Below are 25636 nucleotides of genomic sequence, written 5' to 3' on the forward strand. Positions count from 1 at the left end.
CACACCTGAATTGAAAATTCGTCGTAAAATCGCACGAACCTTAGAATGAGTGTGAGCAACTTTGACTTCTGGCGATATGAAGCCGATTTAGATTATTTTCAGGACTATAACTGAGATTTGTTTAACTATGATGATCATCATTAATAGCGGACAGTGCTTTTTAACCATCGTTGTCATCATTATCGTTATCACGCCGGAAGAAGTATAAAGCCAGCACGTTGCCTTACCAGACAACACAGAAAATTGCTCTCTCTTTTGCTCCCCTTGGATCCTGGAAACTGTTACTATTATAATATAATTACTGAAATTCGGTGGGGAGAGTAATTCGCGTATCTTGTAATCTGAACGATAGTTTTCAAAAAAACAAATACCACTTAATTCAATTTACCTTAGTTGTCTCGTGTTTAATAGTGGCGTTTCTGAGGACCGTAGATTCTTCTCTAATTCTTCTTGTCTCAGCCAAGACTCACTATCATCAACTTTTTTCTTGTGCTTCTTACGGTATGGGCCTCAGAGCTGTAGTAAGCGATTGCAAATTTCTCAGTTGAAGTGAAGCCCAGTAGCATCCATCAGGAATTGAAAACCGACATGCACTATTTACTTTATTATTCTAAATCAAATAAGGGGTGGTTTAGTCTGCAAATCTAATCATACTGGTTAATGAGAATCATACAAACTGAGGAAAACTGACCGCAAATAATTGTGAACCGTATGCATGAATAAGTGTATTGCGTTTTCAGGTGATTTGAAAAACATTATTGATTATCAACCAAGCAACATTATACATATAACGTAATGTGTACTTAAGTACCCTTAATCTAATAAGGAGTTTCTTCTCTTTTCGAGCAGATATGTCACGAGACAAAAATGGATAACAGAAAATGTTACTCAGGACTACCTGATTCAACTGGAATAATACCTCCAAACAGCTTTTGAATGTCTTGAGACATATGCAAGGTAATTACATCTCTGCCTTGGATACGCTTCCTGACATGATGATCAGGATACTGACATGTTACCTTTGCACTTCTCCAAAACTTCCCCAAAGCGTGGTGATGCCTATAGCTAATCCAAATTTTTTTGTTTACCCTCCTGAGCGAGGTGAAATAGGCCAGTCCTTGCCAAGATTAGCTCATTTTCACATAACACCTCTTTAGACAGGTGGCAGCTTATCAAATGATGTTTTACTTCATCATTGCATTCAGACAGTCGTACCAAATCACTTAAGCCATGCGATGAACCAAAGTTTTTTCCATCTTTGCTATTTAAAAAACAGTCCTGAGACATAATGAACGTCTCGCTAACGAACAACTTCTTCCTGTACTTGTAATTGTTCCCAAAGCGATACAAGTTCGGCCCGAACTTGTATCGCTTTGGGAGCTCCGGGAGATCCAAAGGAACTCACTATAACTTTGTTTACTCGATACGATTTCAATTTCCGCGCCAAAGGAGAAGCTTACTGAGTGAATTCGTGAGTGGTCAGTGGTTACGCTCGTGAGGTAAAGAATGGGTTTGTGACTTTTTCATCCAATTGAAAAGACTCGCGTCACTCTTATGAGATGGTTGAACGGAATACAGACTCCGAGCAGTCCCTTTTTTTTTTCCTTAAAGATAGTGAGGTCACGCGTATCCTCTGAGCATGGAGAAGCCGCGAGACTCGTGTCTCGCGTCTTTGCCGCTCCACGCTCTCAGAGTTGGGCAAAGACAAGACACGTTACTTCTAAAGCGATACAAGAGGTTCAATGGTTATCTCGATTACCTAAAAACATTTATTTACATGGTAAAGATTTGTTTATAAATCTATGAATTGACGCCAGTCCTATTTGGAACGAAATGTACTTGAAAGAAAAAAGAATACTAAGCAAAGCAAAAGTTGTCTGCAACACGAAGCATGCCTTTGCATTAAGACTGAGAGTCCTAATGCTTATTATGATACTTTAATTCATATGTTCGAATGTTCCCAAAAATCCTTTGATAATCTGCCCGCACCCAACCCACACCCCGCCCCTCACCACTGAGCCGTATTGTTTTCACTCAGCGACTGGTCAGCGATCAGTTTTATGAGGTAAACATGGCGATCGCTACCTGATTACCGTTTTTGTCGATCAGAAAATTAAAATACCAGCGTGATATTGCCTCCAAGATGAAGCAGTTATGTTATTTGATTCGTACTTCACATTCTAGTCGAAGCTTGAGTGGCACAGGTCATTTCTTACGATGGAATCGACGAGGGGAATTCGAACACTAGTTGTAGTGTATTAATTGTTGGAAGAATTGGTCGCATGGGGATGTAGGAATGGTAAGTTTAACGAAAAATTTCAAATTTTGCCGCTAGAATTGAAAGTAAAGTTCATTTGAATTGCTTTCGTATGTATTTCTGACGGTTTTAGATCTACCTGCTTGATTTATATCAGTTACGCTTCATGTTGACAAATCCTCAAAATGGCGGCTAAACTTGGAGATTGCCGAAAATTAGGTAAGTTCACGGAGTTATAAAGTTTTCGTAAAGGTCGGGCCGCAAAGTTTTTTTTTATAGTTACCTTTTCTATAGCACCTACTTTCTAGCTATGTTAGTTGGATCAGTTAAGAGCGCCTCACTTTTTCAAAAATTTACATTGAATTTGATCGGTTTTGGCATGTGTGACTTAAGCGAACGGATAAGGTGTCATTCAAGTCTTCCTGTTTCCTTGATTGAAACGTGATGTTCACGAAAGTCGCCTCGATGAATAAGATAGAGTTAATATACATGGCTTTGGTATTTATTTTTTGCTAAGTTCCGTAGTTTTTTGTAAATTGTCCTTCAAAGTTGTCATAAATTAAAGTCTTGAAAAGTGTCACGACAAGCCTTCGCTCGAGTGAAATTTAATTTCTGTAAAACTCTGAAAAATAAAGAGATCCGATCAAACGGATTGTGGTTTTAGTATAGGTACATGAATGTCTTACAACACACAAGAAATGAGCGAAATCCGTGTCTCAAGCAAAATCGACCGGACCGCTCTTTCAGAGACACTCTCTTAATTCTAAAGAGCATAAAAGATGCTATTAAGTTTGATGTAACACTTCGAAAAAAAGATATGACAGAAGTTTTTGCTGATTGGATTAAATAAACCTGCTGATTAAATTGTTGTGAAGACTTGCTACATATCTCTATATGAGTAGTCAAAACAATTGTAACAGAATGGGTTTTGACAACAAAATGAATATCGTGAATATTATTGAATAGTCCCCTTGACTTTGTCACAGGGATTGTCAAACTATATTGCCTTCAGGAAATAATTGTTAAAGAGATCTTTTTGTTTGAATCAGGACAGATAAGTTGATTTATTTATACTTAAAACAATAATTGAGGTCCTTGTAATATCATTCTTAATTAAATAAATGTTTTACTCTTAGTCTTAGTGAACACAACCTCCTAAAACAATAATGCTCTTAGCAATTCTCTGGCCACACTATAGGCCATTTTCACAGGTTTTGAAAAGATAAATTTGATCTGAAATTTATTTCATTACAAATTGAATTTGGATATCTTTGGAGTAATGAACAACCATGAACCTCACTGGCGATGAAAATTTTTGGTACTGAATTACCATAGAAGCAGTCTTGAAAGAGGTACATGTATATGAACGGCACTTCCTCAGAGGAGTAGCATGTTATTTGTGTTTCTGACAATTTCTAAATGGATGAATGTTGTAGTTTTTTTTTCTTTTAACCCACACAGCTCAAGTTATCCATTAAGAGGTTTTCAACTGAATTGAACATAAATAGCTCCACACAATAGAATCATTCAACATCACTAAGCCTAAATTTTACGGAGCTCTCTGATTGGTGTATTGCGAAGTTACCTGACTTTTTCCTTCGTTTACAATGATATTGAACAAACAACTTACAGTAGTGAAAATAGAGGTCAAACCTCCTCGGGGCAGTTATTGAAAACATATTCTATATCCGAATATATCACAGAAGACCCATTTTTAGTAATTCAGGCGTATACACAGAACCTCTCCTTTAGCAATGTTAGTGAAACAAAACAGTCACTTGTCTTTAATATTCTTTACGCATCTTTACTCACTGCCCCGTTTTCCTCCATTCGTTCGGCGCAGTGACCGCAAACGGAAAGACCCAACGGGTGACATATTTTAGCATCGACCATTGAACAAGTAATGCAACACGAGTAAAGATAAATTAGGAATAACCATGAGACGACCATGACTTGAAAAGTTCGCGATACGTACCAAATTTCACGTAAAAATTATGGGAAACTGGTAAGGTCGATAAAATCGAAACAGTCTTGTGAAGACGACATGCTTAATTTTCACATCGTGTCACTGCACAAAAGGTGACGAGACGCCGACACCGCGTTGCTTCTCATACTCGCACATCGGTCATACATGATTTGCACACCCAACTGAACTAGTCACAAACCATTCTTACGACTTGCACGTAATGTACAGCTGTCTATTTTCTATCGATCGCCTTAGTCAAATATAACCGATATGGTATGCGATTGTGGCGATTTAAGACCCCTTTTTTACAGCGCTCATTGATGAATTTAATGTCAAATCTTCCGATTTGTTTTTCTGAAAAAAGTAAGTACTTTGACAAAATAAACAATAAAGTCATTGGTAAATTCAAGGACGAAGCCTGCAGAGTTCCCATCACTGAATTTGTTGGTTTAAGATCAAAGATGTATTCTTACATCAAAGGCAAAGATAAAGGCGGTAAAACAGCAAAAGGAATAAAGAAACTGTTATTAAATAAAGACATCAAACATGAAGACTATAAAAACGTTTTATTTGATAGTAAACAAATTCGTCATAAATTGAAAACTGTCCGAAGCAACAATCATCAACTTGGAAGCTAAGAGCTCAATTAAGTGTCATTATTTTGCTTCAACAATAAAAGGTATATATTTAATGGTAGAAATTTATATGCATCGGGACATAAACATACACAATAATAAATGCAGCCAAGTTCTATTTCAATGTTCAACTGGAGATCGTGATTGCATCACATATATATCGGGTGTCGCCTTTCGCAAACGTGACGCTCTTCCCCTTCGCTTGAATTTATGACGATGTATTTCAGTCATTGTCTCAACTTGATCCTGTAGCAAGCGCCGAGAAGTTTCGTTTCTGATGGCTACTCGACATTGATGAACGGCTGATGAATTATGCGACTATCATATGACCTCAAAACAATAGTAATGCTGACTTATTTACTCGAGAAAGCCCCTATTGTATTACATCATGGACTTCCTGTTTTTCTGAGAATGTCACACTACGTCGATTCTTTCCTGTTCTATTTGACTATGTGAATATTCAAACACACTTTTATTTTACGAATCTTGAAAAATACATATAGAGTTCCAAAAACTGCGCTAGTCTCCCACACTATGATTTTATAATATGATTCGATCAGATGGAAAGTAGTACAGTAAGTTAGCGTTGTACAAGATCACTTTTTCGATACACTTTCCTTTATTTCTTCAAGTTTTCCCACATTAACGATCTTCTTAGCGAAGTCAATAGCAGACACTAAGGCCAACACAATCTCTGCTATTAGCGCTGCTCCCTCCGTTGCAAAGGCTGCTATGACCATGGCGGTCACCTTTGCTGCAGTCTCCAACCAGTCGTACCATGCCATCTTGCGGCACAAACTCTTGATGATGGTCCACAGCAATCCAGCTGCGTAGGTATCTTTGACGAGGTAGAAAAGGGCTTTAGCCTGGTCATATCTATTGCCCTCCGCCGCATTCCATGAACTGATAAACTTCTTTATCGCCTCCTGGAATTTTGAAGAATTTTCAATTGCTTGCTCGGTTTCTTCGATGGTGGCTTTCATGGTACCCTCGCTTACAGAAATTTCGATACCAGCTGCCTGCACGACAAGCAGCACCCCCTCCACCACAATACTGGCGTACTGAAGAAACGAGGTGCAGTCGATCGCAGCAACCGTCTCCAGCTTAATGGGTGGTAGAAACTCATGTCCTTCTCTCGTGAACTGCGCCAGATAATAGCCATGGTCTGTCATGCTTATTTCCATGCAGAATGTTGGAATGGTGAGCCCCTTTTCAATCAAGCTGATTCGGTGTTCGGTTAGATGCTTCTCAAGGCGCTTACGGATATCTGGGATATCTAGTTGAGAGGTAAACTCGTGAGAGAGCTCCACTTCCTCTTTGGCGGCTTTCCTAGCTTCTGCAGTGATAGAATCTTTCAATTCACTGTCTGCAACGAGCTTGGAATAATCTTCAGGGTCGTTCTTTTTAATATACGCCCACGTCCCCTTTACAGCTTCCGAGATGATCTCTTCATCTGTCGCCATTTTCGATCAAGGGAACTTTAGGTTGCTGTGAATGAAAAGCATTCAAGACCAGTTTCAAAATGTTATTGCAGATTTTACACCAACGAACGCAAATACTGCTGAATAATCAAATTTCATTTTAATCAAAATTAGGCAAGATATCTTCAGATTTGAACCTTTTTTAGTCAAAAGTAGGCAAATTATCTTTAGATTTGAACCTCGAAAAAGCTAGATGACGATCGCTACGGAAGAAAGCTGTTTCCACACGGGATATCTAGGTATCTGTTTAATTCATTTCGAGGGCACTTTTCTGATCAACATCATTGCAAGACAATCGAACGGAGAGATGAGTACCACAAATATAGGTTATAGATATCTAAACCTTTTCCAAAATACTGTTACAAAATGTGACGAGAATTTTCCTTAGTGCCCACAGATATTTCGCTCATTCGGACAAATATTTTAACATCGATGCTGAAGCGATCCTTAACGAACGAAGTCAAACCATTATTAACTAGTTCAGCATATGCGCTTGCCCAATAAAACGCTTCACCAGCTCTAATTCGAAGAGCAACTTAAATGAGCTATACAATTATCGTTTGTTATTGTCAACTTAACTTGAAAGAAATCTAAATTGATTATCAACTCAAACCTACTTACCAAATTTAACTGTATCAAGCTCAGAGTCCAGCTTCAAAGGAATTAAGAGATGTAAAGTGCCTTTGACGTTCTGAACTTTCAGTTTATACGCACCGACTCGTCCATAACGTGATAGTCACGAGTAAGCTGTCATTCTATCTCAGCGCTTGCTGATTGGTCCATTGTGAATCACCTGATTCTCTCACTTGTTTTCATCTAATGCTAAACTTCGTTGCACCTCCAGGAACCGTAAGTAGCTCTACACAATAGAATCGTTCAACATCACTAAGCCTAAATTTTTCGGAGCTCTCTGATTGGTGTATTGCGAAGTTACCTGACTTTTTCCTTCGTTTACAACTAATATTAAACAAACAACTTACAGTAGTGAAAATAGAGGTCAAACCCCCACGGGGCAGTTATTGAAAACATATTCTATATCCGAATATATCACAGAAGACCATTTTCAGTAATTCAGGCGTATACACAGAACCTCTCCTTTAGCAATGTTAGTGAAACAAAACAGTCACTTGTCTTTAATATTCTTTACGCATCTTTACTCACTGTTCTTTACGAACCTTTAACATTCTTTACCCACACTCTTTATGCTTCGTTAATTCTCTTTACGAATCTTTAGTGTTCCTCAACGACCTTTAACTTTTCCTTCCCACAATCAGTCTTTACGTGCTATTCTCTTCCCGCATCTATATTCTGTCTTGAAACACCGGTTCTAAACTTTCTGTTTGCATAAATATGTTTAAACTATATTCTATATCCGAATATATCACAAAAGACCATTTTTTACCAATTCAGGCGTATACACAGAACTGAAAACCTCGAAATGGATAACTCGCTAAAATGCGTTCTTTTTATCAAAGTAAGCGGTCAGATAACAAGCAATACGCTGTGGAAGTAAGGTGAGGTATTTGTTTTGAGAATTTGACGTATTTTTTTATTCCTTAGAGTGGTCGTAAATATTCCCATACAAACTCTTATAATTCCGCCATGACTGTTATTGCGTAAAATGATCATCTCACAGCTGGAGCTTGGACCGTCTGTGGTGTTAAGCGTCTCACGCAGAGTTAGTTGCAAATTTTAGAATGAAAATTACCATTATATTCGTCGCTTTGTCGAGTTTGAAACACAGGAGCAAGTAAGTAAGCTACAGTTAACATTTACGACAGAGGCGAAGTTCTAAATATGCCGCTATAATGGTTGTTTTATGTAACTAATTGATGTGGCGTTTAATTGACACCCGAAACCACTGCCGGTAAAAAAAAGTTAATTGTTACATGTTCGGAGCTATCTCATTGGTGTATTGCGAAGTTACCTGACTTTTTCCTTCGTTTACAATTGATATTGAACAAACAACTTACAGTAGTGAAAATAGAGGTCAAACCCCCACGGGGCAGTTATTGAAAACATATTCTATATCCGAATATATCACAGAAGACCATTTTTAGTAATTCAGGCGTATACACAGAACCTCTCCTTTAGCAATGTTAGTGAAACAAAACAGTCACTTGTCTTTAATATTCTTTACGCATCTTTACTCACTGTTCTTTACGAACCTTTAACATTCTTTACCCACACTCTTTATGCTTCGTTAATTCTCTTTACGAATCTTTTAGTGTTCCTCAACGACCTTTAACTTTTCCTTCCCACAATCAGTCTTTACGTGCTATTCATGACGAGCTTTGCTCACCAAAAGAATTTATGCAAATGAGGCTGAGGCGGATCTGAGATCCGCCTGGCAATTATTAACTGTAAGAGAAGAACTGACTTCGCGCCCACAGAACGACCGAGGTGTTGCGGATGAATTTTCAGTAATTACTTTTTTGGCACTTTTCGGCGTCCAAATTGCATGGCGAGAGTAACCCAAAACCTTAAAGCAGACCCTTCTTGTCACAATACGAATGTTTTCCAGATAGGGACACGCGTTAATGTCAGCTCCACTCGCGTGATTGCATTTTTCAAGGTTAAACCCTCGCGTGGATCTAACAACTCAAGTTTACTTTAAAGCGCACAATGTAAGCCAAAGTAATTTTATAATTTAACTCCTTGATCGAAATTTTGTTTACAAAGGATAATAATGGATCGACATCGACCTAGAGCGTCAGCTTCACTCGCGGGGAGTCAACCATTTTCTCTTGCCCCTTGCGCAACATAGAATGCAAATTTGCTGACCCACTCTATTGATACACACAACTCGACAGTCGTTAAGTGTTGAAAAAGATGAATTTTTTTACCAAAACCATGTGTTTCCGATTTTTAAACGCTAACAAAAATGTAGTAATGGTATGTCCACTCCGGAAAATAATACCGCAAATAACAGCAAGCCCTAACCGCGATGAGAACACTCATGGATCACACAGCGCAACAGAACTCATTTTGTTTGTTTGTTTGGGTTTTTTCCGATAATATTAGCCTGTAAAGAAATATATAATGGAGTTTTTTTGTACCCTCCGCCGGCACCATATAATTGGCTAAATGCTAAGGAAGTAATATACTTTAAAGAGATCATTAAAGGAGTAACATCTTTAAAAAAATTTTTCCTGCTGGGGTTTCTTGGCGCGCCACTGCGAACACAGCGAACCTCATGTATAAGGCTGCGAGAAAATAAACAAAGACAAGTAGAAAAAGTTTTTTACTCACAAATCTCTTTTACAATCTATGACTGATTTTACATCTCGTGTCTGAAGCAAGAGTTGGAAATGTAAATGCAATTTAATACGTTACGAGAAGAGGTATTTTACTCGTTGGTAATTTTATTCCTAAATTCGTTATTTATTTTTAATTGAAAAATCACGGGATTTGAGGACAGACACCACCAAGGCAAACACAACATCGACGTAAAAATTACCAGTCAACGGAACGTGCACTTATGATGTGTAATTAGGTTAAGGTTGGTTGGTCATCTAAACAGGAAAACTATCTTTTTCTATTTAAACAAACATTGCTTTTTCATCACGGCTTTTCGCGGTTAACAATCAATTAAATCTGCAAAGGAAAAAAAATCAAGGCAAGTAAATTTAATTATGTCGCAATTCAAAATTAGTTTGTCAAAGGATGAAAACGCACAGTCTAAAATGAAACAACTCCCAAAGAGAGACAGAACCAAATAAAAAAAAGGAAAGATTTTGCGTTCAGATAGCAAAAGTCCAAATAGGACTGACTACCCAAGAGAGACAGAACCAGGTGAAAAAAAAGGGAAAGGTTCTGCCTTCAGATAACAACAGCCCAAATAGGGCTGACTACCCAAGAGGGACAGAACCAGGTGAAAAAAAAGGAAAGGTTCGGCCTTCAGATAACAACAGCCCAAATAGGACTGACTACCCAAGAGAGACAGAACCAGGTGAAAAAAAAGGGAAAGGTTCTGCCTTCAGATAACAACAGCCCAAATAGGACTGACTACCCAAGAGAGACAGAGCCAGGTGAAAAAAAGGGAAATGTTCTGCCTGCAGATAACAACAGCCCAAATAGGACTGACTACCCAAGAGAGACAGAGCCAGGTGAAAAAAAAAGGAAAGGTTCTGCCTTCAGATAACAACAGCCCAAATAGGACTGACTACCCAAGAGAGACAGAACCAGGTGAAAAAAAAAGGAAAGGTTCTGCCTTCAGATAACAACAGCCCAAATAGGACTGACTACCCAAGAGAGACAGAACCAGGTGAAAAAAAAAAGGAAAGGTTCTGCCTTCAGATAACAACAGCCCAAACAGGACTGACTACCCAAGAGAGACAGAACCAGGTGAAAAAAAAAAAGGAAAGGTTCTGCCTTCAGATAACAACAGCCCAAACAGGACTGACTACCCAAGAGAGACAGAACCAGGTGAAAAAAAGGGAAAGGTTCTGCCTTCAGATAACAACAGCCAAAACAGGACTGACTACCCAAGAGAGACAGAACCAGGTGAAAAAAAAAGGAAAGGTTCTGCCTTCAGATAACAACAGCTCACATACGAATGACAAAACCGGGAAAAAATTAAAAAATGAAGGTTCTTCCCTCACGGAGATAAGTCTGAGTACACGAGAGAGTGGGTAAGAAATAACAAAAGAACGAGAGTATCTTCAGGATTCTGCTTTCGAAAGTGCGAAATAGTACAGTACGATTAGTAAGAAAACACACTAACCTGCCAAGAGCGCGTCATCTTATAGGGAAGGAATATTTGAGCTGTGATGTCAGGGTTCATTCCATAATTAGTTCATCTTGCTCATGTTAGGTTTCAACAGTTTGATAATACACCATGTGATCTTAAGCATCTGTCACCTAACTATCACAGAAATAATTCCTTCTCTTGCTTCGAAAGCACAGAAGTAAAGGTAAACCTTGCTTTGCTGATTAAATGGTTTGGGCATCATCATTTTCCGCTCAAAGGTTATTAAGCAGCGAGATTTATCGCGCGTCATCATATAGCTCTAGACAGAAATTATCAGGCATACAACCTTATCTAAAAGCCAAATTGGACAGGCCAGCGAGTAGAATTTCTTCCTCGCGAAGTTTTACACAGTTAAGACCTTACCTTAAGGAAAGAACGATGGCCCCTTTTCGCAGATACCGCCGAATATACTCGTACCTTCGCACAGAATTTTCGCGGGATAAGTTCCCGCGCTTACCTGATGATTGGGACTTACTAAAATGATATTTTATACTGAAAGGGCTCCTCAGTATGGACGCCAGAAAAGTATTATCAAAATATCTGCCCAATCGTTTCAAGTGTTAAATGATACTCTTGTATCTCCAGAATATACTGCAGTCGAAATCTCTCTTGAAAACAAGGTCCTTACCGAGCGGCTCACCGGCTTCCATGTTGACTTAGGGTCAAAGGTCTGATCAGAGTGAAATATAAGTTGGCTAACACAATTTGATTTTGGTATTGTCGTGACAGAACAGATAATCGCTCTTTGCGTCACAAACCAATAAATCTGTAGATCACGAACAAAACATGCTGGGTACAATAACTGTTACTTGATAGTCATGTCACGCACTACAACCAGGCTATCCTCAAATGCCATGACACACTACGGCTTAGCTAAGCCGTTCTTGTCGCTAAATCATTCTACAATTATGAAAATTGCCATTCACGCCATGAATGCGTAGTTATCTCCAAAGAGAAAATTGTGCAAAAGAGTCCTAAATTTACGTAGCACTCCTAACGCGCAAGCCGCGCGGATCCTCGCGCCTGTTTACATTTTAATTGTTAACTTCAATTAATTTCACGCTCGAAGCCAAACACCTCGCTTTCACTTGCTAATTGAGCCCTCTCGCTTTACTTTGACAAGCCTATGGATCATTTTACGCATCCCTGGTGAGAATTCTTTTCTTGAGCAAAGCTCGTCATGTCTTCCCGCATCTATATTCTGTCTTTAAACACCGGTTCTAAACTTTCTGTTTGCATAAATATGTTTAAACTACCTTTTTTTAACGCGCCTTGAAACTCATGATCAGGGAGTTGTCGTGATGAGACAATAGAGTGATTTAGCAAGGGGACGGGAACGTCATTTCAGAACGAGAAAGCGCGCGGATAGTCTGGACACGACTCTATTTCGACTTCTGGTGTTAGCGTGCCGTTCTCCCCAACAAGTTCAGGACGTCATTACGCTGGTTTTCCCGTCGCGATCAAAACGCCTGGGATTTGCGTAAATTTTTCGCTTATAAACGAGATAATACTGTTTGAAATTATTTCAGAACTCATTTTCAGGGTAACCTGGTCCCTTCCTTTGGTTTATTCGGTGTATTTTGAGAAAATTTACCGCTTCATTTATGCTGAATTCCCGAAAGGAAACACAATCGTTGGCAAGCGCCGGATCTAAGATTTTAGAGCTCAGTACACTTGTAATTGAGCAAGGCTTAAAACAGCGAGGGGGCTGTTCTTTGATACATTTCTTTAATCCTGTATGAAAACTCTCAGAATGGGACGCTGTTAATTTTATCATGAATCAATTCATCAATAAATTAAACTTGCTTCATGTTGAAGTTTATCAAAATGAATTTTCATACCTGTAATAGGCGAGTGTTTGGGATGGAGGACGACGGATTTTGAAGAACTGTATGGCGACTTAGGTCAATGAACAATGACAAAAGAACTGGCTCGAGAAGTAAGTGGTTTTTTATTTATCGAGTCACTGTAAGGTTTGATGAATATCAGAATCAGTACTGAATATGTCTCGATCGAGAGCAGACGGGACCATGAGCTCCTGATTGTTATATTTTAGAAATTTTACAACTTTCCATACAGTTTTCACATATAATATGTACACGTTCCTTTGACTGATAATTTTTCCGTCGATGTTGTGTTTTCCTTGGTGGTGTCTGCCTTCAAATCCCGTGGATGTTGCAATTAAAAATAAATAACGAATTTAGGAATAAAATTGCCAACGAGCAAAATACTTCTTCTCGTAACGTATTCGATTGCATTTATATTTCCAACTCTACTCTCAACTTGCTTAAAAATCGACTTCAGACACGAGATGTAAAATGGATAAAAAATGGATATCCCGGTTCCCTGAAACATTAAAAACCTTAGTTGTTAGAGATTTTATCACACGGTTTTCAAGACATTCCATGACTCGGTTCTTAGGCGCTCTAACCTGATTTCAAGTTTCGCTCTACCTTGTATTGAGCGAAATAATTATTTTCAGCAATCTGACGAGTCAGGAATACATTTCGTTGTAGTGCCTACGCGAGGATGGTTACACGGTTTACACAGGAGAATATTCCGTTTCACTTAGCACTATGTAAATTTTGAAAGGAAAAATTTATGACATGTTTTCACTTTCGATCTTCATCCAAATCCACATATTTCCCCAATCATAAAATTCTAATTCAAAACAGTTACCTTGCTAGTAGTGAAATGGGATCCACCCCTTGGATGTAGTGGACCCGAAGGTTCTTCCTGTGCTTGTCCAGTAGCAATTTACACTTCCTATTAAATTTTGGGAAAATTGGTGACCCCAATGAGCCGTGCATGTCCGGCGGAATCCTCCAAGTGAAGACTGCTTTTTCTTCCCCTCTTATAGGTACGACAAGGAGACGATTCTGCGGAGGAAATAAATTCAATAAGGTTACATCCGGAAACAAATCAAAGCGTCGTAATTGTACTTAATAAAACTCCATTCTTGCGTCCGGGTTTGACGATTTGGGTTAGAATTAATAAAAAGCATCTTCCCACAAAGTCTTTGATCTTTCCTGCTCCATTAGGTTGAGATGACGGGAAGTGGAGCAGCTGTCATGCGCCGCGATTTCTTCCTGGCGAAGATAAGTATGACAGCCAGCTACCTGGCACACGTTCATTACTTTTCCACATGTAACCATGTGGGCTGGAATCAAATATCTGCGTTTGAAAGAAGAGAATTTCAGTTAGAGTCAGCCAACCCCATACTAATTAATTTCGACTGTAAAGAATCTTGTTAAAAACTGAAGAAAAAAACACGAAATTAAGAAAAGCTATAAGTAACTCAGACATAGATAACCCATACAAAGATGAATTCCAAATTTTAACAAGCATAAAAAAATCCATTGTACTATATTTTTTATTTATTAAACCTTTGACTCCTAACAGACTTAAACAGGACTTAAATGTAGGGCATAGTGGTATTTGGGACATTGACTTTTAGCAAGAGTTAGCAAATTCTTCAAAAATTATATGAGGGGGAAGGACTTTAAAATTAGAATCAGGTCAGGTAATCTAGGGTTTAAGATAGATACAGTAATACATGGTCCTCCTATGACTACCATTTTTATTTAAGTGCTACTTCTAAATGAGTGTTGGATACTGACAAACAGGCACTGCTTATAGGAATATGTGTCATTGGTGCAACTGTCTCAAACAGCCATAAAATGCATTTTCCAGCAAAACAAGTTTTTTCAGGCAACAATTCCCTTCAGAAACAGACAGGAACAGTGACATTGAAATAGTGGCAAACATAGAGCTAGCCTGACACAGACTAACAGTTTCACTGGTATGGCTGTATTTTTTCCTCAGAATAGATGGTTGATCGACTCAATTTTCTGACTGCTAGAGACTAGCCCCCTTTGACTGGCTCATTGAGTAGGTGACTCACTGAACATTGAACTAACTTACTGACTTTCATATTGGCTTAACACTGCCTGGAGCACTTACACTGTACAGGCTGATTGAGTGATTTACTGGCTGACTTATTTACTCATTAAGTGACTCACTGACTTACTACATGACTGACTGCCTAACTAACTGACTAAGTAGCTGACTACCTGATTGACTGCTTGACTCATTGCCTAACTCCTTACTGGCTGACATACTGAGTGACTGATTGATGGACCTGATGGACTGACTTACTGTTATTTAGCTGAATGATTGCCTGGCTGTCAGGTTCACTTACAAGTGGACCAAGCTATTGACTGCCAGGTTGATTGACTGACCAACCACAACCTGACTGATAGATAGACAGACTGACGGTTTGAATACTTGACTCCCTCACTGATAACTGACTGACTGATAGACTGATGATTTGACTGACCGACTGATTAACTGATTGACTGACTGACTGACTGACTGACTTTCACACCTCCACACTTCCACACTACCAGGTTAAGATAAGTGCAAGTAAGCTTATTACACATCAAACATTTTCACGTTTCACGGTTACTATAAGGTGATTAATTTTGTGTAGCACATTCCATCGTGATGACGTGTTCTGTGCTCTTCTGCCCCAAGTAAAAGCTAACACTAACCCCATTTATTCTTGACTGACTTTCTGACTGACTGCCAACTGATTGACTGACTGACTGACTGCCAACTGATTGACTGACTGACTGCCTACTGGTTGACTGACTGACTTACTGACTGCCTACTGATTGACTGACTGACTTACTGACTGCCTACTGATTGACTGACTAACTTACTGACTGATTGACTGACTTACTGTTGAACTCACTGACTGATTGACTGACTGACTGACTGACAGACTGACTGATTAACCTACTGACTGACTGACTGACTGACTTACTGACATTTCCTTTTCTAGCATGCTGGATTGTGATAACAAAGGTTCTGATTTTGGACAATATTTCATTTAGGGCTTAAGTTTATCTCAAAGTCAGCCTCTGGTGACTTAAAATCTCAATATGATCGCTAGATAAAAATTTTGGTGGCCAGGAAGAAAGAAACCTTGTTCAAAATTATATGATGTAGCAAACGGAGGCCATGTTGCTTGTATTCGAACAAGAGAATATTAAGAGTTTATAATCTTTTATTGTCTGGATCTAAATTAAGTTTTATCGAAATCAGAGATTCTCGCCACATGACAAGGCAACCAAGGAGAAAGAGGCAAATTTTTGTAGAATATGATGGAGCTGTAGCAATATTTTATGAAAATGTGTATCTTGCTTTGACTTCCATCCATTAAAAGTATGTTGTAAAGATGCTGCAACTCCCTACATGACAGTCGAAATACCTTTGACCTCTTTTTGAAAACGAGTCTTGGTGTTGATCCTTTCATTTGATTATAAGTTTCATTCACATGCAAATTAAACCCATTTTCAAACAAACAGTTGATCACCAGGCCTCAACTATCAGGGGAGGGGGGGTTTGGAAGATTTTGGAGGTCACTTGGTTTTAAGGGGGAATGGGCAAGGGATCAGTCGTCTTGAGCATTTTTTAAATGAGGGGGATATAGTGGGGCCTCATTAGAGTACTACAGAGTCTTATGAGGGAATCAGATAAATGTTGTTGTGACACATCTATAACCCCCTGCCCCCCCTGACTCCCCCTTCCTCTCCCAGGTGTTAACTAATGATCATTCCCACAATTTTTTGTTCACATTAATCGTTCTTGCATTCTTCCTTTCAGATACTTGAAAGAAAACCAGTCTGAGAAGGGGGTCAAGGAAGAAGAAATGCTTCAAACCTTTGAGTATGGTTGAAAAGGAACCTTGTGTAATTATGTTTAAATGGAGCTCAAATTTGTAGAACAAATAGTTCAAGTATTGTTTTCAGTAAATTGTTTTTGACTGTAAACAGATGTATCGAAATTTTCTTCCTTTTTCCTAACTTTTATTTTAGAATTCAGTGAATTTGCATCTTTAAATTGAATCATTTTCGCATAACTGCAAACTATTTCCAAGTATAATTGAATTGCTGTGGTTGTTGTTTTTTTTGCCACATCCTTTTCCCCTTTCAGTTATCGCAGCTTTCACATTGAAAAAGACGGTCAAGGAAGAAGAGAAGACTCAACTTTTCAGTGATTCTAATTATTGTGTCAATGTCTACCTTCCTGAACTGAAGAGTGTAGTTTTGTAAAAAATTTCTTTTCCCACCCGCAAATAATTTCAGTGTCGTCTTATAATGAATTCTTTCAACTAGGACCTTTTATTTTCCATTCACTATTTCTCTTACTTTTCGCCTTTTGGGAACCGCAAATATTTAAAAAATTAACATGAATGGTTTTGGAAGAAGGGAATACTCGTAGGATCCGGTGAGTACTAGTGATGTTTTATTGTGTAAACCTTTGAGCTGAAATTTGTTATTCTGTACCAGTTTCAACCTTTACAAAATTGCATTTTCCTTTAATTTAACTATCAGCGACGATTGAACATCTTTATCAAATTGAACCAGAAGTGTTAGAGTTCTGTATTTACAAACATTTTTCTTACTTTTCCTCGCCCAGATTGTATGATCCCGCAAAGATTATAAGTTTAAGAAGACGGTAAAAGAAGAAAATACTTAATATTTTAGTGAGTGCGATAAGTGTGTTATTGTTGAACTGCCTGATTAAAGACCTTTGTAACTTCGTCGAAAGTTGCTTTTTTTTATGTTTCGTCTAGAGTAAAGTACCCTAAACTAGTACCAGAAGCATTGAATTTTTCCAGTAATTCTTGCTGTCTTTAGAGTTAGCTGTTTTTTTAGCTTTTTGAAGTTATAGAGAACACTTACTGCAGACTTGAAATTGTTTTGCAGTTGCTAACAGATGATTTATTCCATGTTAAGTATTGCTGACAAAGCGATTAATATCATCTGTGTCAACTTCAGGATGGGAGAGAACAGAAGGTCCAAGAAAGGTCTAGGAAAAGGAGGGAGAAATTTGCTATCATTCCGCATTGTCTCGTGTAGTGCTCTTACTGTAAACTGAAGCCGGTTTTGATTTGAAAATTCTAATTTATTTTGGATGGAATATTACAGAATAAAGGACTAATGTGAGAGATGTTTATTTTGCTTCTCTTTATTTTTTCAGATAGACTACAAGATACTTTGGAAAAGAAGTGTAAATTGGGAGTTTAAAAACCTCCTCCAACTTCGTCGTTGTGGTGCACTAAAATAACGTTATGTACGGACGGGCATCATTTTGCATCTATAAAGAAACATTGTTTAAGTCTTTTGGCAGGAAATGTGTAAATAGCACATTCGAAGCTCGAAGCTCTCTTTCGTTCTTTTCAAATGTCATAAGAAAAGACCATTTCAACCAAGCGTCTTAGGAGAGTCAACCTTGGAAGGAACAAAAAATCGAGGGTCAATTTATATAGACAGTTACTTTGTAATTTAAGACAAGTTCATCCTTGTGGTAACTACATTTTTTAATACACATTCATGTTGTAAGACGCATGCTTATCACAATATTTCGTACCACAATGTTAAACTAGTCTCATATTACAAAACAACTGTCTATGAGAGGTGGGTGTGGAGGGGCACTCGACCCCCGATTTTCCGTTTCTTCCGTGATTGATACCTTTTCTTGGTATCTTGCTTGAGATAGTCATTTCTCGCGGCATCTGAAAAGTAAACTAGAGTTCCAAGTAAGCCATATTAGTGTTTCCCGCCAAGAGAATGGAAAATTTTTTGCTTCAAATACAACGAGAGTGTCCGTCCGTACTTAAAGTTGTTTGGATGAACCACAAGAACAAAGATGCGAAGATTTTTAGACTTCTTTTCATGGTTGAAATATTTGATTGTAACTTCGGGCAGAGATACCTTCGAAACAAATAGAAATAAACGAACTACTCAATTTTCTATAATATTATTAAACAGGGCATCATATGAGAACAAGAGAATATAAACTGATAATCTCTTGATGAGAATTATAATTTTCCGTTCAACACTACCACAACAGTTATACTCACCAGAATATTCAGTATCCTGGTCCTTTTACCTATTCGCTGTATTGGAAAGCAATAAAATATGTAAGATGCTAAAAGATGTCTTCAAGGCTGGATCTTCTTGAAAATAATGTACTTTTTAATGACATTGATAACACAACAGGATTTAAAATTTCTGTTCAACTACACAAAAACTAGGTGAAAGGTGAAACAAATTTTCAAATAACTTGACTGGTTCTACTTAAAATAACATTTCTCATCAAAGTTAAATGTGAATGTCCAGACCAGCTTCACTGCTAAGAAATAATCCAGTAAGGTTTCCTTCAAATTTGTGAGTCTCAACCGTCGCTTAATGAAGTAGTTGGCTTCTCGAAGATTTCAGGGCGGGGCATTAACAATAAAATAAAGCTAAAAACTTACCCGAGCATTCTCCCCATGTTCATTGGAAAACTTGCAAGCAAACCGTCACCAAAGCCACCTCACTTCTCAGACTTCGTCTCCGCTTTCTTCTAATTTTACCTTGAGGATAAGGAGTATGCAAAAAAAAAAAGACAAAAAAGACAACATGCAAATTTGATTCCTTCAACAATAACAAGTTAAGCGAGTTGGCTAATTAACAAAAAGCAACACATGCTTTTCACGGTAACTTTTCACTGTCTTTGCATTGCTTGATCACTTGGCGCAATGGATTAGTACACGATCACAAGTCAAGAATTCAAAGTCAGCCAAAGAAATTTTCTTTTACCAATCTTTTTTTTTTCATGGAAAAATCAAAGTGCGTTCGACATTTATCGAAATGGAAAGGATAAACTTTTTTAAGGGTTGAAGAGGTACGATTTACAACAGTTATTCTGTATGACTTGACGTAAGTTATTCCCGAAAAAAAGTTGAAATACGCGAGACCCTTGAAAAAGAAAGAGAAAAATTGGTGTACATTAATTATGACAAATTAAACGCGTTGCGATGAAAACCTGTAACAACCCCTCTTTCGCTTTCACAGGGCTGTTTATCAATTGACGATAACGAAATTCCAAATCTGAATCAACTGGTCCAGTGTCCGAAACGTCAGAGCCGTTGAGGTGGCTTTTTACAAAGTACCCCACAACTTTGGTTTGTTTTCGATATGGACTAGTAGTTCAATATTCGAGTTTTTCGGCCAGAAATGCTGGACTGCTCTTGACTGGACTTTGGATTTATGTTTTTGAATAATGATGCCGTTTTGAACAAATAATTATTGTTTGATAATTAACAGTTATATTTCTGTCAAACAGCTTATGATAAAAACTTTTCAACAATACAGGATGTATGCAAGCGTCAAAATATACTTTCTCCACAGAATGTTGTTAGTCCATGCTACCATTATACTAGGAGTTTATCATAGAAGGATTTGAAAAGATATGCTTGAGAATCGAAACTGGAGTGTTCACTAAGAATGGAAGGGCAAGACTGGCAAATAGCATTATATGCAATCTTTAGGAGGCTCCATAGGGTTTTTGCTCAATGTTGACGCCCCAGCGTAATTGTTTTTTAGAAAATGTTTACGCATTCGCTTTTCAAGGTCACTAAAAGCCATCAAAAGGCAATGTGGGAAGTGTTCGAACTACTGTTTGCTGTGGTATATATTATCAAAATGATTTTCGTTATTAAGCTAAGACTCCATGTAGGGAGGCGCTCGCCAGCGATAATTTGGTTTTGCCTTTGATTTTCTTCATTTTGCTTCGGTGAAATCTCTCAAATTTTTTTACAATAGGAGTTACAAAAGCAGCTCCTCGCTATTTGCAATTTTGTGTTTTCTTCCTCTATCTCAAATTTGGTCTTATAAATTTTTTTCATCAACAGGCACTTGGGAGGGCTCAAATATGTATAACGGTCCAGCAAATCTTCGGAAATTTCACCGAAGGAAACGCGGTAAATCTTACTCGAAAGATCCCTATTTTCTTTGTCGCAAAACATTACGCTATGGAATGAAACTTCGCTGAGATCGGCATCTAAGCATGCGTATACTTTCGAATCTGTCGCCTTTTGAATCTCTCACCGATCGAAGAGTCAATTCATCAGAACACCCCTACGAAAACATGAGAACCGCAAATGATGTTTCAATTCTCAATTCCTTGAACAATTCTTCACAATCATCAATTTTGTTAGTCCTATTTTCCAGTCCAAAGTCCAGTTCTGCATTCAGTCTAGAGTTAAGTGTAGCTATTTTAGTTGGCTGAATATCTCCAGATCAGTTGAATACAAACGCTTGAAAGGCCGAATGTACTGCGCAATACATATACATCTAATCAATTATTTTACCTATAATAAGCGCGGAAATTTTGGGAATTTGCGTAGTTTTTTTCTGGGCCTCTTAGGGACGAGCGAAAAACAAAAATGAAAAAATGTTGACACGTGTTATATGTTAAACAATTGAGTAAGGGAGTTTCTATACCACCATTACTTCATTTTCTGGCATTTTGGCCGGTAGTTTTCGAAATACACCCTACAGGCTTATCTGAGCATCGTGTCAATCGTACAGGGCGTGCGGGAAAGACGAAAACAACACAAAGGAAACTATAAGAGTGTTCCCTATGAACAACAAAAGAGTTCTTTGCACTTTAAAGTTCGCCTAAAAAAACGGAAACCAAATAAATCAAAGTTTGGATCGTTCGGTCAGCCCACTTTATTGCTCCATTCTCCGATGCCTTAATAGGGTAAATTGGTGTACTTTTGGAATAATAATATAATTCTAAGGAAACATAAAGATGTAAAAACATAAAGACAAACTGTTACCTTCCTCCGGAATGTCCTTCCTCTTGACATTAGGTCATCCCTTTGGATCCAACTGCTTCTATCTTGAATTTCATGATGAAATGGAGCAATTCAAAATTTTGTCGTCAGAGTATTTCAAAGGGGATCAACGAAAATCTTATAGGTATAGCTTCTTCAATACATCAGGGACATGATTGGCTAGCTGTTAGAAACCCATCTCTTGTACACAGTTCAAGATCTCTACACTACATAAAGACAGTCCAGTTTCCAAATCAGTTTTCACTCTCTTTTGTTTTTTTTTGATGGACCAAGTCTTATCATTCCAGATAAGGGCTGTGGAAGAGACTTAATGGTGACGCTGACTTTATGGGTGAAGCCAACTCCATTGTGGTCAGCTCTTGGTCACCCACCTCTTGTACACAGTCTAAGATCCATTCAGCCCAGTAGGACAGTCCAGTTTCCAAAACAATTTTCACACACTTCTCTTTGTTTTTTGGTAGACTGAGTCTTAGCATCCCAGATCAAGACTGAGGAAGAGGCTTAATGGTGACGCTGACACCATTGTGGGTTAAGAATTAGTCGCTCATCTCTTATGCACATTTCAATATCAGTTCAGCGCAGCAAGACAGTCCAGTTTTCAAAACAGTTTTCACACACTTCTCTTTGTTTTTTGGTGGACCACGTCTTAGCATCCCAGATCAAGACTAAGGAAGACACTTAATGGGTGAAGCTGACTCCATTACAGGTCAGCTGTTAGTCACCCATCCCTTTTACACAGTTCAAGATCCTTTCAGTGCAGTAGGACAGTCCACTTTCCAAAACAATTTCCACACACTTCTCTTTGTTTTTTGGTGGACCAAGCATCCCAGATCAAGACTGAGCAAGAGACTTAATGGTGAAGCTGACTTCATTACAGGTCAGCTGTTAGTCACCCATCTCTTGTATACAGTTTGAGACCTGTTCAGCGCAGCAAGACAGTCCAGTTTCCAAAACAATTTTCACACACTTCTCTTTGTTTTTTGGTGGACCAAGTCTTAGCATCCCAGATCAAGACTGAGCAAGAGACTTAATGGTGAAGCTGACTCCATTATGGATCAGCTGTTAGTCACCCATCTCTTGTATACAGTTTGAGACCTGTTCAGTGCAGCAAGACAGTCCAGTTTCCAAAACAATTTTCACACACTTCTCTTTGTTTTTTGGTAGACCAAGTTGTCGCATCACAGATCAAGACTGAGGAAGAGGCTTTATGGGTGAAGCCATGTGGGTCAGCCATTAGTCACCCATCTTTTGCAAACAGTTCAAGATCCTTTCAGCTTTCTGTCACTTCTCTTTTCTTTTCTGTAGACTCAGGATTTTTTTAAGTTGCAGGTACAAGTTTAACAACCAGCCAAAGACAAGCACTTCGGTTACCTAGGAAAGAAACAATGAGAACTGGTTAATAACTATTAAAAATAAATCAATCATATCACGTTGAAAGTGCCTCAATACAGATACAGCTGTAGGCTTCTTGATTTAGAGAGCATGACAAAAATGGTAGAAAAAAATCACTTATTTAATTAACATGATATTGTATAGAAAGGTACTCTAGTAAGATCTGAAACAGTTATTTAATTATATCCCTCTAAATTGCAACCACTAGATGCCATTATAGTGATAACTATTTAGATAAAAGGTAACTTGATTTGGGAAAAAGTAATCAAGGTTGTGACCCCTGAGAATTTGTTAAGATGATACAAAGCACCAAAATTTTAAAATTGTTTCCTCTCTCTGGTCCAATTTAGGCTGTACCAAAATATGCTTAATACTTCACAGTAAACCATCATATAATAGAAATGTTGAGAAACAGACATCTAAGAAAGCAAGAGTCATCTCCAGTCTTAAAAGTTTGTCTAGGGATCAAAATTAACAATTTTCATGCCCTTGCCAAGTGGCACACATAATTTTCTTTATTTTCAGTTACCTTATTGAAAAATACAGTGAGCAAAAAGTTGAACTAGTTAAATTTTTCATTTAGAGTCAAAAGTGGGTTTGTGCATAAGTTCATCAACAAATTGACTAAAAATCACCAGAAATTTAGACAAACAAAAAAGACAGATTATCAGCTTACATTATCCTGTAAGATGTGCTCTCATTGGCACTGTAACAGGAGTTATGAAGGCATTTTTTTTTGCATATTTTTGTTTGGGTAACAAAGTTGATACAGTAGTCAGGTAGCTAAGGCCCACACAAGCCATGACTCAGTTGCCACAGTCATAAATGTTTTAAATCCCAAACTTTTTGTCAAAGAATGTTAATTTCCCCAGCCAAATGAATTTTCAAACATTTCCATAAATGAGTCCTGATAACGGCCTTGAACCTCCCATCACACTCATCCTCTCTACCCATAACATGGAAACATGATTGATTTTGTAAGAAACCCAACATCAGCTTGTCATTTAGTTTTTAGCAGTCAAAACTCACATTTGAAGCTTCAAGATTTGAACAAAGTTAAAGCTTAAAATGGAAACACGAAGAGAGCCACTTCTTGGAGCCTGTCCTTGCATGTGGGATCAATGAAATAGCACATGAAGCGCATATGAGATCAGGGCTTGTACCCTTTTTCAGAAACAATTTTCTCGAGATTAATTCCGAGTTCCAGATTATTAACGCTTTCAAATATCAACGGTCTTTTTCCAGGGCTTTTCAGACCTGGAAAATCCCATTAAAAAATTCAAGGCTTTCCACGTTTTCCAGATCACATATGGGATCCCTAGAGATACGGATGTCATTCTTAGTATGCAAAATAGCACAAGTAATTCTGCAATTCAGCCCTTTTGAATAATAATATTACAACTGATCCCAAACCGTTATTATACAATTTTCTGAAGCTAATACTTTCAATAAATTGCTCTTGTGAACATCGTATAATTTGTTTAAACAGTTAAGATGCTTTTAAAAAACTCTTGCAGCTTACCATATTGTGAACATGTAAACAAACTTTGGAAGGGACCTTGTCGTCGAAGTACACTGTAAAAAAAGATAAAATATTTGACTCTGTAAGCAAGAATACGTTTAAATTCCTAATAAAGTAACAGTTCAGGATCAAAAAGCCTTGAAATTTGGGTACAAACCTTTCAAAGACATTCATCATGCCGACGAGCGGTGCTGCACCCGCAAAGACATATGGGAAGTTTTAGCGGTCTGAGAGGGAGTAGATAATCGAGCGGATAGTAAATGACTGTCAGATAAACTTCAACTAAAGAACATTGCAGGAAAGGAAGTCTGAAACATTCACGCTTCAAATGGTGCCTACAGGATACTTACTGGACACGCTGTTACTAATAACTAAGCGAGCAAGGCACACGATGGACGCGAGGCAAATTTTGAGGATTCTTGCTCATCGTAAGGGAAAGTTATAAAAAGTAAAGAATTAAATCATACTTGAGCTGTGGATAATAAAAAATGACAAAAAAAAAAAGATGATTAATAGGCCATATTCAACGCGAACAAGGCCCCTGTTTTAAAGCGAAGGCAATCACAAGGATTTTGAAGTGATAAGGATTTTCACCAAAATAGTTTCGCACTTAGCCTCATTTTACAGATGAGGTTTTTGAAGTGTGGTGAAGGTCTAATATCTATGTAGTTAAATATCCACAATTTTAAACGGAGTCATCTTCAGGGCCTATTATAGGATTGAAGTAATATCTTTACACCGCATCTTGCACCTATTGATAATAAATCCTTCTGGCTCTCATGTAGCTCAATGTCATTAAAGGTTTGCCGTTTCAGACCATTTTCAGACGGCACTCGTTAAACGTAAATCCTCTTAGGACACAAATACTGTGTAAGAATCAAAGCATGATTGTTGTCTGTTTTGGATAAGCTATGAAACTTGTAAGTTGTTA

General features: G+C 38.0%; 2 protein-coding genes and 1 long non-coding RNA gene across 15 annotated transcripts; 1 reads left to right on the forward strand and 2 right to left on the reverse strand.

Annotated features, from left to right (window-relative positions):
• Nucleotides 1-2061: 2061 nt before the first annotated feature.
• Nucleotides 2062-19099, forward strand: LOC149046974 (uncharacterized). Of its 13 annotated transcripts, XR_016185598.1 has the most exons (8): nucleotides 2062-2299; nucleotides 2391-2476; nucleotides 7750-7853; nucleotides 12943-13031; nucleotides 13953-14030; nucleotides 14134-17386; nucleotides 17579-17645; nucleotides 18143-19099. XR_016185598.1 is itself a non-coding variant. In XM_089202950.1 (7 exons), the coding sequence occupies exons 4-7, from the start codon at nucleotides 13008-13010 to the stop codon at nucleotides 16768-16770; spliced, it is 171 nt and encodes a 56-aa protein (XP_089059076.1). In that variant the 5' UTR covers nucleotides 2062-2299; nucleotides 2391-2476; nucleotides 7750-7853; nucleotides 12943-13007; the 3' UTR covers nucleotides 16771-18112. The 13 variants fall into 13 exon arrangements, 5 of the variants coding, with proteins under 5 accessions (XP_089059076.1, XP_089059072.1, XP_089059074.1 ...); XR_016185596.1 differs by having other exon boundaries at nucleotides 14134-17645; XR_016185597.1 differs by lacking the exon at nucleotides 18143-19099 and having other exon boundaries at nucleotides 17579-18112.
• Nucleotides 4775-7018, reverse strand: LOC149046975 (uncharacterized). Its single transcript, XM_089202945.1, has 2 exons — nucleotides 6961-7018; nucleotides 4775-6346 (listed from the first exon to the last, which is right to left on the reverse strand). The coding sequence occupies exon 2, from the start codon at nucleotides 6319-6321 to the stop codon at nucleotides 5455-5457; it is 867 nt and encodes a 288-aa protein (XP_089059071.1). The 5' UTR covers nucleotides 6322-6346; nucleotides 6961-7018; the 3' UTR covers nucleotides 4775-5454.
• LOC149046976 (uncharacterized) lies at nucleotides 14134-24872 on the reverse strand. The gene is made up of 5 exons (XR_016185604.1): nucleotides 24706-24872; nucleotides 21774-23162; nucleotides 19422-19520; nucleotides 19026-19061; nucleotides 14134-14266 (listed from the first exon to the last, which is right to left on the reverse strand). It is a non-coding gene; the product is annotated as an uncharacterized LOC149046976 (long non-coding RNA).
• Nucleotides 24873-25636: the final 764 nt, after the last annotated feature.

The sequence above is a fragment of the Pocillopora damicornis genome, chromosome 4, assembly GCF_964200805.1.
Source record: "Pocillopora damicornis chromosome 4, jaPocDami1.2, whole genome shotgun sequence".
Classification (NCBI taxonomy): Eukaryota; Metazoa; Cnidaria; class Anthozoa; order Scleractinia; family Pocilloporidae; genus Pocillopora; species Pocillopora damicornis.